The sequence below is a fragment of the Babylonia areolata genome, chromosome 6 (assembly GCF_041734735.1).
Source record: "Babylonia areolata isolate BAREFJ2019XMU chromosome 6, ASM4173473v1, whole genome shotgun sequence".
In the NCBI taxonomy this organism is placed as follows: Eukaryota; Metazoa; Mollusca; class Gastropoda; order Neogastropoda; family Buccinidae; genus Babylonia; species Babylonia areolata.
The window spans coordinates 53,551,061-53,569,022 of NC_134881.1; the positions used below are offsets into that span (position 1 = coordinate 53,551,061).

The 17,962-nt window shown below is 45.3% G+C and overlaps 1 protein-coding gene across 1 annotated transcript in view; it reads right to left on the minus strand.

Annotated features, from left to right (window-relative positions):
* Positions 1–17,962, minus strand: part of LOC143283145 (protein O-mannosyl-transferase TMTC1-like) — a 114,457-nt gene that overhangs the window by 54,335 nt on the left and 42,160 nt on the right. The window contains exon 3 of the mRNA XM_076589288.1: positions 11,621–11,694. Within this exon, the coding sequence (XP_076445403.1) occupies positions 11,621–11,694 (74 nt within the window). The remainder of the gene's footprint in view (positions 1–11,620; positions 11,695–17,962) is intronic.

A 17,962-nucleotide genomic window follows, 5' to 3' on the forward strand; every position in this document is an offset into this window, starting at 1 on the left:
AGATGGTGTGAGAGACAGGGGTGATAGAGACAGCACTGCTGTTGAGATGGTGTGAGAGACAGGGGGGGGTGATAGAGACAGCACTGCTGTTGAGATGGTGTGAGAGACAGGGGGGGGGTGATAGAGACAGCACTGCTGTTGAGATGGTGTGAGAGACAGGGGTGATAGAGACAGCACTGCTGTTGAGATGGTGTGAGAGACAGGGGTGATAGAGACAGCACTGCTGTTGAGATGGTGTGAGAGACAGGGGGGAGATAGAGACAGTACTGCTGTTGAGATGGTGTGAGAGACAGGGAGAGACAGCACTGCTGTTGAGATGGTGTGAGAGACAGGGAGAGACAGCACTGCTGTTGAGATGGTGTGAGAGACAGGGGGGGTGATAGAGACAGCACTGCTGTTGAGATGGTGTGAGAGACAGGGGGGTGATAGAGACAGCACTGCTGTTGAGATGGTGTGAGAGACGGGGGGGGGGGTGTGGAAGCAGGGGGGAAAAAGAACAGAGAGGAGAAAACCAAATCCATAGTCAGGCTCAACTTCAGCTTCATTTTGTTCTCGCGGTTATGTGTCACAAGTGACACTGACTCGTGAAAGTCTGGTATCACAGCTGGAATCATCGACCAGTGTGCAGGGACTACCAGGCCTCACAGACAGCCGGAAGGGTTCCTTCCACAGAGATTGCATCAGTGGTTGCAGACATTGGATATTCTGTCACAGTTGGTGTTGCTCTTTGTAAAGTGCATTCCGCAGTTACCTGATACAAACGACCTACAATGCGTGTGCAATATGAATCTGAAACACTGAAACACGGAATTAAGATCAGACGAAGTTCTTTGCTTCTTATTTTTCTTCTTCTGCTTTCGTGGGCTGCAACTCCCACGTTTACTCGCATGCATTTAACTCACTCAGTACGGCCAGTCCTCTCTTCTCCTCTACACAGACCCCTCGGATGTCCAGTGGGTGTCTGAATGACCCAACCTTTAGCTTCCGTCGTCAGAATTGTGGTATTCTTTGTCAACATGCACGTCTTCAGTACAAGAGCCTTTCGCTTGCAATATTTTGATGATGGTAATTGGGGTGAAACGCTGTTAACGTCGTCTCTTTCGCCGAAAAAATTAAGAGTGGGCTTTTACGTGTATGGCAGTTTGTTGTCAGCCACATACGTCTTACATGGTGTATGTTCCTGTTTCCGACAACCCACCGAACGCTGACACTATAGATTACAGGATCTTTAACGTGCGTTTTTGATCTTCTGCATGCGTATACACGCAAAGGAGACCCAGACACTTGCAGGTCTGTACATATGTTGACCTGGGAAATCGAAAAACAATCTCCACCCTTCACCAACCAGGTACGCCGACACCGGGAAATGAACTGAGGAAACTGTCGGGGAAAATCCAGCGTTCTAACCACTCTGCCACAACACCCGTCAGACGCAACTCTCTATTCACGTCACAACACCAATTAACCCTCTCCCTACCCCCGCGCCCACACCCTTCCCCCCTCCCACACACGTATATACCACCACTACCACCACACAATATACACTAACCGCCACATCCGGTCTGTATCTCAGCGTCACACTCGTGATGGCACAGATAACAACATCACAAATTGTCGCCTCCAGACAAACAGTAGTGATACCATCTGAACCTTGGCGACACATAAAACTATCGAGTTATCAGTGACTGTGGATCGTGCTTTTGTTGTGCGCTCGTACCTTTCCCTTGTTTTACTTTGTGATTACAATCTTTTTCACTTTGTTCTTAAAGGACAAGAACGCTGTGTGAAAACTGTTCAAAGACAATCCAAAACAATAATCAAACGATCAAACTTTCGACGGGCGCCATAGCCGAATGGTTAACTCACTCAGTACGGCCAGTCCTCTCTTCTCCTCTTCACACACACCTCGGATGTCCAGTGGGTGTCTGAATGACCCAACCTTTAGCTTCCGTCGTCAGAATTGTGGTATTCTTTGTCAACATTCACCTCTTCAGTATAAGAGCCTTCCGCTTGCAATATTTTGATGATGGTAATTGGGGTGAAACGCTGTTAACGTCGTCTCTTTCGCCGTTCGTATGGAGAGAGTTAACTATCGAGTTATCAGTGACTGTGGATCGTGCTTTTGTTGTGCGCTCGTACCTTTCCCTTGTTTTACTTTGTGATTACAATCTTTTTCACTTTGTTCTTAAAGGACAAGAATGCTGTATAAAAACTGTTCAAAGACAATCCAAAATAATAATCAAACGATCAAACTTTCGACGGGCGCCATAGCCGAATGGTTAAAGCGTTGGACTTACGATCTGAGGGTCCCGGGTTCGAATCACGGTGACGGCGCCTGGTGGGTAAAGGGTGGAGATTTTTACGATCTCTCAGGTCAACATATTGCAGACCTGTCAGTGCCTGAACCCCCTTCGTATGTATACGCAAGCATAAGATCAAATACGCACGTTAAAGATCCTGTAATCCATGTCAGCGTTCGGTGGGTTATGAAAACAAGAACATACCCAGCATGCACACCCCCAAAAGCGGAGTATGGCTGCCTACATGGCGGGGTAAAAACGGTCATACACGTAAAAAGCCCACTCGCGTATACGAGTGAACGTGGGAGTTGAAGCCCACGAACAAAGAAGAAGAAGAAGAAGATCAAACTTTCTACAACAACTGTGCAAGAAATGTGGAAAAGACACAATGTAGTCAAACTGTGCGCACGACGAACTTTAACGTGCTCAGTCCTGGTGAGTCAGCACAAGCCAAGCACTGTCAAGCACTGCAGCATCAAAGTCACCGGCAGGATGCGTCAATTAACTCTCTCCATACGAACGGCGAAAGAGACGACGTTAACAGCGTTTCACCCCAATTACCATCATCAACATATTGCAAGCGGAAGGCTCTTATACTGAAGAGGTGAATGTTGACAAAGAAGAATACCACAATTCTGACGACGGAAGCTAAAGGTTGGGTCATTCAGACACCCACTGGACATCCGAGGGGTCTGTGTAGAGGAGAAGAGAGGACTGGCCGTACTGAGTGAGTTAAACAACCTATGTTCGAATCTTCAGTTCACGGTATTTATTGTCCAGCCGACCACTAAGGTCATCTCTTGGCTGACCGAATCGTCAACTTCCCGCAATCCTCCAACAAAAATGTCAGGGATATTTCGATAACGAATATGGCGAAGAATATGGCGACGCGACGTGAAAAACACATGAATAACAAACACTCATTCATAATCATGTCATTGTGACAAGAGGTTAGCAAACAAGGTGAAGTGTCTTCAAACATCGAATCAAGCAACACTAGTTTCACTCTAAGAAGATATCGTCAGACTTGCCAAGAGAACTTTTGAGGTTACATCCGTAATAGGATCAGTTCCAGTTCAGCTTATAAGGGTTAAAAAACAAGAAAAAAAAACAAGAAAATCCATGAAACTTATATGTAACAGTGCTTGTTTCTTGTTCTCTCTCTCTCTCTCTCTCTCTCTCTCTCTCTCTCTCTCTCTCTCTCTTGTGTAACTGACAATATGAAGTCCTCAGAAACAAAAGAATCATTGGCTTACACCACACAGTAAATCGATCTTGATGCAAATCACGCTCACAGTGTATTTAATAATTGTTTAAAAGAAACAAGCTGAATGTATGAAAAAGAGATCTTTTGCACATCAGAGGAAAACAAACCCATGGTTTGATGATGTATGTAGAGCCACTAGACGATCTGCCAGGAGACTGTTTAGAATAGCAAGTAAATCGAAGAAGAAAGAGCATAGGAGCGAGTTTTGTAAAGCGAGGAGAGAATACAGCCATTCAGTTAACAGGAAAAAAGACAGCAGTTCTAGACAGGCTTATTCTTTCTGCACACAATCAAAGGGAATTCTGGCAAAATATGAGAAATGTCTCTAGTAAAACAAAATTTCAGGTTTCTGAGATATCTGTGGAAGAACTGTTTCTGCAGAGTCCTGGAAAAAGAAAACCTCTCTGATGAAAAAATGTGAATGTGTCTTCAGATAGTGACAATCTTAATGTTGTATTCAACATGAATGAATGTGATGATGAGTATGTTGTTGATGAGTTTGATTATTGTTATGTATTGAATCGATCTATATCCAAAGAGGAAGTGATGATTTCTATATTTTTGAAAAAAAAAAAAAAAAAGAAGTTAAAATGTGGTAAGGCAGCAGGATCTGATGGTGTGATCGGGTGAACTCTTTAAAAACGCTGATGATGTAGTGGTTGACTTTCTGGTGAAATATTTTAATGTATTGTTTGATACTGGTGAATACCCTGACAACTGGCAAGAATCTATTATTCTTCCTTTATTCAAAAAAGGCAATGTCAATTATCCAAATTATTATAGAGGTATTTCGTTGTCTGGCATAAGAAGTAAGCATTTTAGTTCTATTATTATAAATTCGAGACTTCAAGAATGGATAGATCAGAATTATAGATGGCGAATTAAACAGGTTTCCATTAACTGTTAGCTCAGGCATATCTGTTATTCGATATTGGTTGAAACTGAATGGAAGAAATCAGGCTACCTTTCCAGGCCAATAAAATGCTTTTATGTTTAGCTAACAAAGGAAAAACAAACTGGGCTTCTAAGGTTCGTGATACACTAGCGACGTGTGGTTTCTTTTTCGTATGGGAAAATCAGGGGGTGGGTTGTGTTAACCCTTTTATAAAGTTGTTTAATCAAAAACTTGTCGAGTGTGGTTGGCAGAAGTGGAATAGTCACATTAACTCACTCCGTACGGCCAGTCCTCTCTTCTCCTCTACACAGACCCCTCGGATGTCCAGTGGGTGTCTCAATGACCCAACCTTTAGCTTCCGTCGTCAGAATTGTGGTATTCTTTGTCAACATTCACCTCTTCAGTACAAGAGCCTTCCGCTTGCAATATTTGGATGGTGGTAATTGGGGTGAAACGCTGTTAACGTCGTCTCTTTCGCCGTTCGTATGGAGGGAGTTAATTATAGCGATAGAATCTTAGAGTACACAAAAATTAAAACCAATCACACACAGAACCTTACCTTATGATTGATCTAAATAGATATGTAAGGTATATGCAAACAAGATTTCGATTTGGAATTTCTGATATTGCGGTACATAGTTTCAGATACAAAGAACACAATGTGAATATGATGAAATGCCCATTATGCAGAAATGCCACTGAGACTGAGGTTCATTTGTACTCTGTTGTCCTGCCCTTGATGATCTTAGATTTCACTTTATACCAGCCAAGTATTATAAAAACCATAGTGACTTTAAACTTTCATTACTTCTGGCTGTTAGAAATAAACTTGTAATAAACAATTGGCTGTATTCTTTTCCGAGCATTCCACTAGTGGAGTGATGGCCTAGAGGTAACGCGTCCGCCTAGGAAGCGAGAGAATCTGAGGGCGCTGGTTCGAATCACGGTTCAGCCGCCGATATTCTCTCCCCCTCCACTAGACCTTGAGTGGTGGTCTGGACGGTAGTCATTCGGATGAGACGATAAACCGAGGTCCCGTGTGCAGCATGCATTTAGCGCACGTAAAAGAACCCACGGCAACAAAAGGGTTGTTCCTGGCAAAATTCTGTAGAAAAATCCACTTCGATAGGAAAAACAAATAAAACTACACGCAGGAAAAAATACAAAAAAAAAATGGGTGGCGCTGTAGTGTAGCGACGCGCTCTCCCTGGGGAGAGCAGCCCGAATTTCACACAGAGAAATCTGATGTGATAAAAAGAAATACAAATACAAAAGAAGAGAAATTGTTAGCTCATGACCTGTGATGTAGTGGTATTACTGTTATAATATGTAATATTGATAATCACTGCTTATGTTGTATCCAATCCGGCACTTATGTTTTCATGTTTATATCCTGGCTTATATATATATACTATTTTCTTCCTCGCTAATTTTTTTTTTTAATATAAAAAGACGTTGTGTTCAAACCCCTTCATATGGGGCTTTGGCCTTTATGAATACTTTCCAATTCCAGTTCTCTTGTGTAACATAGTATCTTTCCTTTTATGGGACTTATTTATTTAGCTATTAGTTATTTCATCCCCACCCCCCTTAACTGTGTATGTGTCCATTGCCGAAAAACATTTAAACATTTCATTCAATGTCATCTCTCTCTCTCTCTCTCTCTCTCTCTCTCCTCCTCCTCCTCCTCCTCCTCCTCCAACACACCTCCCACCCTGCCCCTGTTCCATTTATATGAAAAGGAATTCAAAATAAAAATTTAAAAAAAAACAAAAAAACGCTGACTACGTCATTCAATTCACGTGACGCTATTCTGCCTCCAAGTCCTCCATAAAAAAAACCCTTGCGTCAAAGACTGACAAAAGAAGACTCCGGCTTTTGGTCGGATCACCGACCTTCTTTACAAAGTCGCCTTTTGACATGGAAACTTTACCCTTTCTAATGCAAACCCACGACTTCTTTGCCTGCTGACTCTTGAGGGAGAAAGATACCGAAACATGACATGAAAGGGGCGGGGCTGAGGGGGCGGGGGGGGGAGGAGGGGGGAGGGGGATTTAAATAAATGGGACAAGAAGGACGAGGAGGCGGACAGTTGACAAAAACACTATTCCGTATCTCACCTGGACTCCTGTGGGGGAAGCCTCGAGTGAAAGGAAATGAACAAGAGAGAAAAGACGAAGAAAAAGAAGGAGAGAGAGAGAAAAGAAGAAGGAGGAGGAAAGGAAAAGAGAGGAGAAGGTAAAGAGAGGGTGGTAACCCCCCCACGAAACCGACAAACACTGTAGACTGCCCCAACCCACATACTGCACACATAATCACTCCCGGCTTGCAAATTTAACGTTTCGGTCGGTACAGCGAGTGCGTGGCAAAGTCGACATCATTCGCTCAAGTGAGCGGCAATTCAGGTGGAAATGAGACTTCCGATACAGCGTGAAATCTGTACAAAGACTCCTCAGGAGGCTCTGCTGCCCTTGTCCACATCAATCATACATTCTATGCAACTTCAATGAAAGCGACCAAGTCAGTCGTGAAATATATAATAAAATGTTTCCAGTATGCAAATAGCATCGTTGAAAATACGTAAGCTAGTCGAAGTTTGTTTTTTTGTTTTCTTTTTCTTTTCTTTTCTTTCTTTTTTCTGGAGAGCGAGAGAGTTGGGAATGAGGACATCACAAAGTGAGAACATCAATTTTCTGTTTCGCAGTAAGATTTGTATCACAACAGTCCATGATAACGACGATACTGCAGAGGTCTGTATCACGTGGGACTACATGTCAGAAGCGTATTCGATGCTTCTTGTATATAGAGCTGTATGATCAATGATTTCTCCATTTCAGCGGGAAGTCGTTTACAGCTTAGTCTTTCGTGAAGGACTATAACTCTCTAACTAGGTAGCATGATTACACTGGCTCTTAGTGCTGCAACCTTGGGGGCTTCTTCTTCTTCTTCTTCTTCTTCTGCGTTCACTCGTATGCACACGAGTGGGCTTTTACGTGTATGACCGTTTTTACCCCGCCATGTAGGCAGCCATACTCCGTTTTCGGGGGTGTGCATGCTGGGTATGTTCTTGTTTCCATAACCCACCGAACGCTGAAATGGATTACAGGATCTTTAACGTGCGTATTTGATCTTCTGCTTGCATATACACACGAAGGGGGTTCAGGCACTAGCAGGTCTGCACATTATGTTGACCTGGGAGATCGTAAAAATCTCCACTCTTTACCCACCAGGCGCCGTCACCGTGATTCGAACCCGGGACCCTCAGACTGACAGTCCAACGCTTTAACCACTCGACTATTGCGCCCGTCAACCTTGGGGGCTAGTTGGCCTTTGGGAACCATCCCAACGCCGACTGTCCTAAAACCCTCTTGGCCGATAGAGTTGGGATGTAACTTGGGCAAGACACTACCATATTCAAATTCTAGCCCAGGTAGTTGTGACAGCAGTTGCCTCCTCTGCTGTTCTGATGGCCACAGTCGGACACGACTGACTATAATACATACATACATACATGACGAAGTCTCCCGTCGGTCCGACGGATGAGTAGGCAGGCAGGCTTATCTGTCGGTGTGTGTCCTCATATGCGAGGAAAGGCCGATTCTGGATGCGCAGCACTTCCCACAGGTGTTGCAAGGGACAACGTCTCCAGAAGTCGAGCCCTGCTTCCTTCGCTCACGCTTCTCCTTAATGGCCAGCGTTCTCTTGTTTTCAAACGTCTTTATGCCACTAGAGCACAGCATCCTCCAGCGAGAGCGGTCAAGGGCATCTGTTTCCCAGGAAGCGATGTCCATGTCACAGGCTTTGAGGTTTGTCTTCAAAGTGTCCTTGAAGCGCTTGCAGGGTCTTCCAAGTTCACGGTGGCCTTCCTTCAGCTGGCCATACAAAAGCATCTTCGGGATCCGGACGTGAACATACATACATGTATATATATATATATATATATATAGAGAGAGAGAGAGAGAGAGAGAGAGAGAGAGAGAGAGGCAGAAACAGAGACAGAGAGAGAGACAGACAGACAGACAGACAGACAGAGCATATCCGGATATCAGCCAGTCCAGGAAGATGTACACAACCTGCTTTACTCATCGGGAACATCCTTGAAGACATCCAAGACAATGGATATATTCCACCATGTTGTCCCAGTCTCCCATCTGAGCGGTAGCATTGCTCACTTCTCTCTGAAGCCGATCGTGGCCAGAACACTCCCACAATGATTTCCGTGCTTCGGGTTGAATTCTAACCTTCTGAGCCACAGAGGTGGGGCAGTTCATGTGTTCCTTCGCAAACATCATTTCCATAGTAGTCCCAGTTCACTAGACCTCTCGCTCTCTCTCTCTCACACACACACACACACACACACACACACAGAGAGAGACAGAGTGAGTGTGTGTGTGTGTGTGTGTGTGTGTGTGTGTGTGTGTGTGTGTGTGTGTGTGTGTGTGTGTGTGAGCGCGTGCGATCGCATGTGCCCGTGAGCGTGCACGCCTTTCCTGCCTCAGTGTACACCACAATACAACCAGAAGTTTTTTTAAACCCATATTTCTTTAACACCAGTGTAGTCTGAATATCATACACGCCACTTTTCATTTTCAACGTACATTTTGTACGTTCGTTCGTTGAGCATAGTCTTAGCACGCGCAATGCAAGACGAGGGAGGTTAACACTGAAGAACTACCAGGATTATGAAGAATAGAATGGGAGGGATTGATTAGGGGTCGGTGGGTGGGTGGGGGGGGGGGGCTGGGGGTGATAGAATCCACACATGAAGATGCGGGAACCTGTTAGATAAGAGTTAAAACGTAAAATGTTAAAACGGTTCTAATCTTCAGTTCTAGTTGTTTAAAACACACACACACACACACACACACACACACACACACACACACACACACACACACACACACCAAACAACCTATCTTATAGACAAGGTACACAGAAAAGCAGCATGATGTCTCACACAAGAACGACTGAAACAGGAAAATGTACACAAAACTGCAGGCTCCATTCATGTACAGAGTGTATGTGTGAAAACGTGCAAACAACAAGTCGTGAACATAAACAACCGCAACATTAAACAAATACTGAAACAGGACAGTTAACACACACACACACACACACACACACACACACACACACACACACACACACACACACACACACAAGCACTCCCTCCCCACCTCACCCACCCCACCCTACACCCACAAACAAACACTGAAATACAACAACATTTTTTAACGGATATGAAGTGTACACGAAAATCATAAGGGCCATAGGTTTTATTTTCCTTCGAGAAAATGCTCCCTGGTAAATAGTCATAAAAGTTAAGTTACGATGCCCAATTTATGTATGCAAAAACCTCTCCAAAAAAAAAAGTTACACATAATCATCCATCACTCACACGCATGCATGCACACCAAAGGATGAATTAATGAAGCAACCCGGACATATAAAAAAAAAAAAAAAAAGACTTGAACGCTTTACATAAGCTGATAAAACTTCGGGTGGAAAATAACCGCAACAAACTAAAGGAAACGTCACCTTTGAAACAGGTGGGTTTCTATTTTTCTTCTGAGGGCTGGGTGGGGGGGGGGGGGGGGGGCAGGGAAGGGGGGGGGGCTGACCTGGAGGGTGATAGATAGATAGATAGATAGATATACAGATAGACAGATGGATGGATGATTTTAGCGGACACAAGGAGCTCTTTCAAAGCAGACAGACAGTACTTTCGCTTTCAGACGCTATTTTTATTGACATTGGCCTAACTACAGCCCTTATGTCAAGGGGGTCAATTATAAGTTGCAGCGTCATTGTATTGGATGAAAGAAAACAAACAACAATAAATAAAGCAAATAATGTCAGTAACTGAATTTAAAAAAAAAAACTACGATCATCACCACCACAACAACAAACACAACAACAATAATGATAATGATTGTGGTGGTGATGGTGGGAGTGGTGGTGGTAATGTTATCATCATCATCGTTTTCATAACTCAAACCAAACAAGACTACACACACACACACACACACACACACACACACACACACAGAAGGAAGAACACGTGGAAGAACTAGATGTAGACCCACAGAATGCAGGTGTGGAACGGATTCCCTCAATCCTGCAGAGACTGCTTGGAAAAAGAGAACCTGATGATGTGTGTGAGGAGTAGGTCGAAGCGAGGTGTTGTGTAGCACAGGTGGAGGCAAGGAACAACTTTGACCAACCGCCGTGGCGAAGTGGTTAGCGTCGCGGACTGACGGCTGGGAGGACGCGGGTTCGAATCCCAGCGGAGGTGGGTTTTTCGGCCCGTGGCCGGCTCCTACCCAGAGTTGAGTGTGCTGTGGGCTTAAATGGGGAGACTGGGACCACACAGTCGAGTGTCATCCACTTCAAGGATGCGTCTTTGGGTGTGCTGCTCTAATTACCTGACCAAACAAAACAGTCTCAAAGTCTGTGGCCTTTCATGCCCTGCTGTCATGGTGACCTCAGTTTCGATACCCTCCACTTCCGTGCTTGGGGTGAGTCCTGTCAGTGTCTTCAGTGTCGGCAGATTCATGGGGGGGCTGTTTATTTGAGGGACGTGGTGGCGGTCTCCACTCTGGGAAGGACGCTCACTCAGTCTGGCTCCGCGACTAAGCCATTATTGTCGAGAGAGAGAGAGTTGATGGACGAAGCAGAGCACCAGACAAGAGAGGTCACAACAGTGGAAGCGAGACCCGGAGAACGAGAGAAGCGACAAGCTTGGGTGTGGCGGCAGTGGACAGGCGTGGTCTGTCTATCATAATATGGGGTGGGCGAGGACATTCTCAGTCACATTTCATTAAAACAAACCAAAACAAACAGAAGAAGGAGAAGGAGGAGAAGGAGGAGGAGAAGGAGAACAAGAAAAGGTTAAATCCAAGGACGGAGGCGTAAAACATCACATTCATTCCGTTTCTTCTCCAACGGCTCCTATTTCCTGCACACTGATTTCCGGTTCCGGCAGAACAGACCGCGAGTGAAGGGGGCTTCGTCCTCACCCCTCCCTTACAATTCAAGCAACACGTTCACCATGGGGAAGCAAATGAACTATTTCTCTCTCACACACACACACGCACACACACACACACACACGCACGCACGCACGCACGCACGCAAAGCGACAAGGATCACACTCACCTTGCGTAGCATATGATGGACAGGATGACACCAACACACGATAGCAACTCTGCGCGTCCAACTATCCCCGTTACCTGTTCACACACACACACACACACACACACACACACACACACGCATGCACGCACGTGCACACACACACACACACACACACACGCACGCGCAGATTAGTATTGCGTGTATGTGTCTGTGTGTGTACGCGCGTGCGGTAGTATACGATTGTACATCTAGGTGTGTATCCGAGAGAGAAAGAGAGAGACACAGAGAGAGAGACAGAGTGTGTATAGATGTGTGGGTGTGGGTGTGGATGTGGGTGTGTGTGTGCGTGCGTGTGTATGTGCGTGTGTGTTTTCATGCGTGCGTGCGTGCGTGCGTGCGTATGTGCGTATATGTCAGTGTGTGTATACGTGTATGCGTACACACGAGCATTTGTGTGTGTGTGTGTGTGTGTGTGTGTGAGCGCGCGCCCGCGCACGAGCACGCGTGCGCGTGTATGTGTGCGTGTGTGTACGCATATTCAACACGTAAGCAAGGATTTGTTTGTTGGATCCGGGTACATTATTTTATCGACCTCCGGTGACAAAGGTTCCTTTCGGGGTGAGTGACGAACTGACTGAACTGTGCCCACAGTTCAGAGTCACCCGCCCTGTAATACTGGCTCCCTGTCTCACACCGAATAAAGTACAAGATCAGCACTCTGTGTTATAGATGTATTCACAAAACTGCCCCTTCCTATATCTCTGTGGCTGCCTTCACCTCTACACTCCATCTCGCTCACTACGATCGGCTTCGGATCCACTCTGTTCACGCATACCCAGATTCAAACACTCCACTGTTGGCCGCCGTTCTTTCTCTGTCTCTGGACCTTGCAGTTGGAATGAACTTCCTCTTTCGCTTCGTCAAGTCTCCACTCTCAGCTCTTTCAAGTTTGGCCTTAAAACCCACCTCTTCCCAAACTAGCCCTTCCTTGTCTTTAGTTTCTACAGTTTTAGAGTTATGCATGCGTGTGAATGACTGGTGCGAAAGCGCTTTGGTTTGTCTCTGCACAAGATTCAGCGCTATATGAATACCATTATTATTATTATTATTATTATTATTCCTGTCTGGTTTTGCTCAACCCCTTGGCGGATGACGCTGTCGTCTCACTGTCATAAAACTTTGTCATTTGGACTTCATCGTCTTGGATCCGCATTGCCTTTCTTCAGCAAAATCAATCACACCACTTTGAAAAAAAAAAATGGATGCCGAAAGTCTTGACGTAACTGATTGATTGATTTATATGGATACTTATACAGCGCCTATCCTCGGTCGGAGACCAAGCCCCAGGCGCTTTACAAACACGGGGGTCATTTACACAACAGGCTGCCTACCTGGGTAAAGCCAACTGATGGCTGCCATTGGGCGCTCATCATTCGTTTCCTGTGTCATTCAATCAGATTTCTGGCACGCACGCACACACACACACACACACACACACACACACACACACACACACACACACACACACAAAGACTCAGACATGTAATATTTAACATTTTACGTGTATGACCGTTTTGTTTATTTACCCCGCCATGCAGGCAGCCATACTCCGTTTTCGGGGGGTGTGCATGCTGGGTATGTGTTTCCATAACCCACCGAACGCTGACATGGATTACAGGATCTTTAACGTGTGTATTTTGATCTTCTGCGTGCGTATACACACGAAGACGTTTCAGGTACTAGCAACGACTAAGACTGATATCACAGCGATTTGTTTAACTAATCATGGGTCAGCAGATAAGGGGTTAAAAGGGGAAGACTGACTCCCTCTCTCTCTCTCTCTCTCTCTGCTCTCTCTCTATCTCTCTCTGTCTCTCTCTGTGTATGTCTCTCTCTCTCTGTCTCTGTCTCTTTCCTCTCTCTCTCTCTCTCTCTCTCTCTCTGCCTCTCTCTCTCTGTCTCTGCCTCTATCTGTGTGTGTGTGTGTGTGTGTGTGTGTGTGTGTATGTATGTGTCTGTCTGTCTCTGTCTCTTTCCTCTCTCTCTCTCTCTCTCTCTCTGCCTCTCTCTCTATCTCTGTGTGTGTGTGTCTCTCTCTGTCTCTGTCCTCTCTCTCTCTCTCTCTCTTTCTCTCTCTCTCTCTCTCTCTCTCTCTCTCTCTCTCTCTCTCCCTCTCTCTGTCTCCCTGACGGCAACGTCAGACCGGATGCAGCACGCTTTACGCACAGCGTGTCACGTGGCACCAGGGTGCTGGACGATCCACGACCAGGTTATAAGCGGTGTTCCTTTTCACTTCCCGCTTTTGATACTTGTGTGCGAGTTCACTGGGAGCGCGGGGAGTTGTTGCACTGTCTTGAACATGCGAGCCTTGTCTTTTTGTTCACGAACATAAGTGGTTTTCACTCTGTGTGAAGATTGCGTTTTTGGGGGTCTCGCTTCAATACAGCACTGCAAGAGTTTTGGGGGGTGTACAGGTGGAAAAGACGTGCAAGATTCACATTCAGCTCACTTTAACTCACTCAGTACGGCCAGTCCTCTCTTCTCCTCCACACAGACCCCTCGGATGTCCAGTGGGTGTCTGAATGACCCAACCTTTAGCTTCCGTCGTCAGAATTGTGGCATTCTTTGTCAACATTCACGTCTTCAGTATAAGAGCCTTCCGCTTGCAATATTTTGATGATGGTAATTGGGGTGAAACGCTGTTAACGTCGTCTCTTTCGCCGTTCGTATGGAAAGAGTTAAACGTTTCTTTATCTTGGGAGGGAATTTGTTTGCTGTTGCTGTTTTGTTGTGTGTTTTTTTTTGTGGTTGTTTTTGTAGCTGTTGTTTTTGGGGGTGGGGGTGGGGGGTGCGGCGGTGGGGGTGGGGGGGGGGGAGAGAAGATTTTTATCGATTTGTCTCACTGCCCTTGAAACAAACTGCCGACTTCCTAGCCCTGTATACTCATTTTCCTTTACCTCCGTCATGCGATACTGAACTTTAAGGCATATCTATGTACCATTGAATGAACTGTGGGTTCATCGAAACTTCACTGGAGTATATATTCCGAAATAAAATGTTTCGAAAGAATTCGTTGTTGCTACTGTTGCGATTTTGAACGTTTTCGGTCTACTCAAGTGAACCCTAATACACGGGTTTGTAGCAAAATATTGCTTATCACACACACACAAACACACACAAACACAGACACAGACATACACAGACAAACACACACAGACACAGACACACACACACACACACACACAAAGTCAATAAACAGGGAAATGATGGGCGAATTAGATACCGCAATATTTCACATAGCCCCTGTAAGTCGGGTTGTAAAGTACGTCAAATGGGAGGTGATAGCTTTCGAAGAAAATCAAGTAAAAGGCTTTCACCATTGTTGACAATAATAAGAAATGAATGACTGAATGAATGAATGAATGAATGAAAATAACAATAACAATAATAATAATAATAATAAATCTTCCCACCTCACAGTCTAAAGCCAGTGTGAGCGACAGGAGATATCGTGCTGATCCCCGCAATCAAATGAGAGCTGTCTTGACAAAAAGACCCACCCATCCACCCCCCTTACACACAGACACACACACACACACAGAGACACAGACACAGACACACAGAGACACACACACACACACACACACACACACACAGAGGCACACACACACAAAGGTACACACACACACAGAGGTACACACACACACACACACACACACACAGGTACACACACACACGCACACGCATACACACACACACACACACACACACACACACACAGGTACACACACACACACACACGAACACACACACACACACCACAGGTACACAGAGAGAGAGAGAGAGACACACACACACACACACACACACACCACAGGTACACACACACACACACACACAGGTACACACACACACACACACACACACACACACACACACACACACACACACACACACACCACTCATCGTGTCGTATATCAACGGTACCCCCCCCCCACCACCACCACCACCCTACCACCCACCCACCCACCCCACCCGAAATCTCACGTCTCAACGCCCCCGTTATCTACACTGAGCTAACATCCACCTGTCACTCCCCCCCCCCCCCCGTGGACCTTACGTGATGGCATGGCATGTTTGAACAGGGAGGGGGGGGGGGCTCGTGCTCGCTGAGTGTTACAGGATTTCCCACTCGCTGTGGTACTGGCCGGTTTAATTTAAGCCGTTTTTTGGGTTCAGCTGACAGCGAAGACCGCGCGCCGTTTAGCGTTGAAGAAACGGTGTTGAACTGATTCTATTCCGCCCGAATCGAAGACAACACTTATGATAGTGTCGAAGAAAACGTATGGGGTTTCTCTTAGTGGAGATGTGTGTGTGTGTGTGTGTGTGTGTGTGTGTGTGTGTGTGTGTGTGTGTGTGTGTCTTTGCGTGCGTGCATGCGTGCGTGTGTGTGCGTGTGTGTGTGTGTGTGTGCTCTCACTCATAACCCCAGGACAGGAAGGGGAGAGGGTACGCGTGTGTGTGCGCGCGCGCGTGTGTGTGTATGTGTGCGTACGTGCGTGCGTGTGAGAGAGAGAGAGAGAGAGAGACAAGACAAGACAAGACAAAATTCTGCTTGTTCATGTACTTTTCCAATGGTTTCGAAAGAATAGAAATAATGAAAATTGGCCTGTAGTTTGAAGGATAAGTGGTGTCCCCTGATTTGTAAATAGGAATAACTTTCGTTTTCTTAAATGCGTTCTGAAAGTAGTTGGGTGTTTTTTTTTCAATACACAGATTTAAAATGTACGTTAATGTGTCCGTGATAACTGGGGCGGCTAGTTTAAGAGAGAGAGACAGAGACAGAGACAGAGACAGAGTCCGAGAGGGAGAGACTTAGCTGAACTCCCACACAACTTGAAGTCGGACTTCTCACGTCACGTCAAGAAAGTGCGCAGCCAAAAACGCACAAACTTTCCACTGTTCTTGTCCTGTTTGTCTGACAAATGGAGGACGACATGGAATTCAACAGGAGACACCTCTCCCGCTTGCCCGCTGTTATAACCATGTCCCAAGAAATGTGACAGGATTCTTCAGTGCGTGACAAAACGTGCAGAACTTCTTATGTCTCCTCTTTTCAGAAGATGTCTGTATAAACACAATTCTGAAAGGTGTTTACCCGAGAATACCGCCCTCTCTTTCGCAAGTTGGGACGTGGTTTGAAATGAGCAACATGTTGAAACAATGTCATGTTGGAACGTGGTTTGAAATAGGAGCAACATACTGCAACACTGTCATGTTGGAACGTGGTTTGAAATAGGAGCAACATACTGCAACACTGTCATGTTGGAACGTGGTTTGAAATGAGCAACATACTGCAACACTATCATGTTGGGACATGGTTTGAAATAGGAGCAACATGTTGAAACAATGTCATGTTGGAACGTGGTTTGAAATAGGAGCAACATACTGCAACACTGTCATGTTGGAACGTGGTTTGAAATGAGCAACATACTGCAACACTGTCATGTTAGAACGTGGTTTAAAAATGAGCAACATACTGCAACAATGTCATGTTGGAACGTGGTTTAAAATGAGCAACATACTGCAACACTGTCATGTTGGAACGTGGTTTGAAATGAGCAACATACTGCAACACTGTCATGCTGGAACGTGGTTTGAAATGAGCAACATACTTCAAAACTATCATGAAATTTTCGTGAGTCTCTACTGCCGGATTCACGCTGTTTGCATACCTTCTGTTTCTAAATATATTAGTTAGATTTTTCTGTACATTTTTCTGTTATATAGATAGATAGATAGATAGATAGATAGATGGATAATATCATGAAAGAAAACTTTAAACAAATATTTCAGTATCAGTTAATTACAATGAGATTCTGTCTACAGATTGGTGAACCGGTTTTATAACTGATTTTGTTGTAAGTTTCTCTTTCTCTTTCTCAAGGAGGCGTCACTGCGTTCGGACAAATCCATACACGCTACACCACATCTGTTGAGCAGATGCCTGACCAGCAGCATAACCCAACGCGCTTAGTCAGGCCTTGAGTGCATGCTTACATATTTGTGTACCTATGAAAGTGGATTTCATTTTACGTAATTTCGCCAGAGGACAACACTCTCGTTGCCATGGGTTCTTTTTCAGTGCGCCAAGTGCGTGCTGCACACGGGACCTCGGTTTGTCGTCTCATCCGAAAGACTAGACGCTCAGTTTGATTTTCCAGTCAAACTTAGGAGAAAGGGCGAGAGCGGGATTCGAACCCACACCCTCACGGACTCTCTGTATTGGCAGCTGAGCGTCTTAACCATTCTGCCACCTTCCTCCTTGTAAGAATAATACTAATACTAATAATGAAAATAACA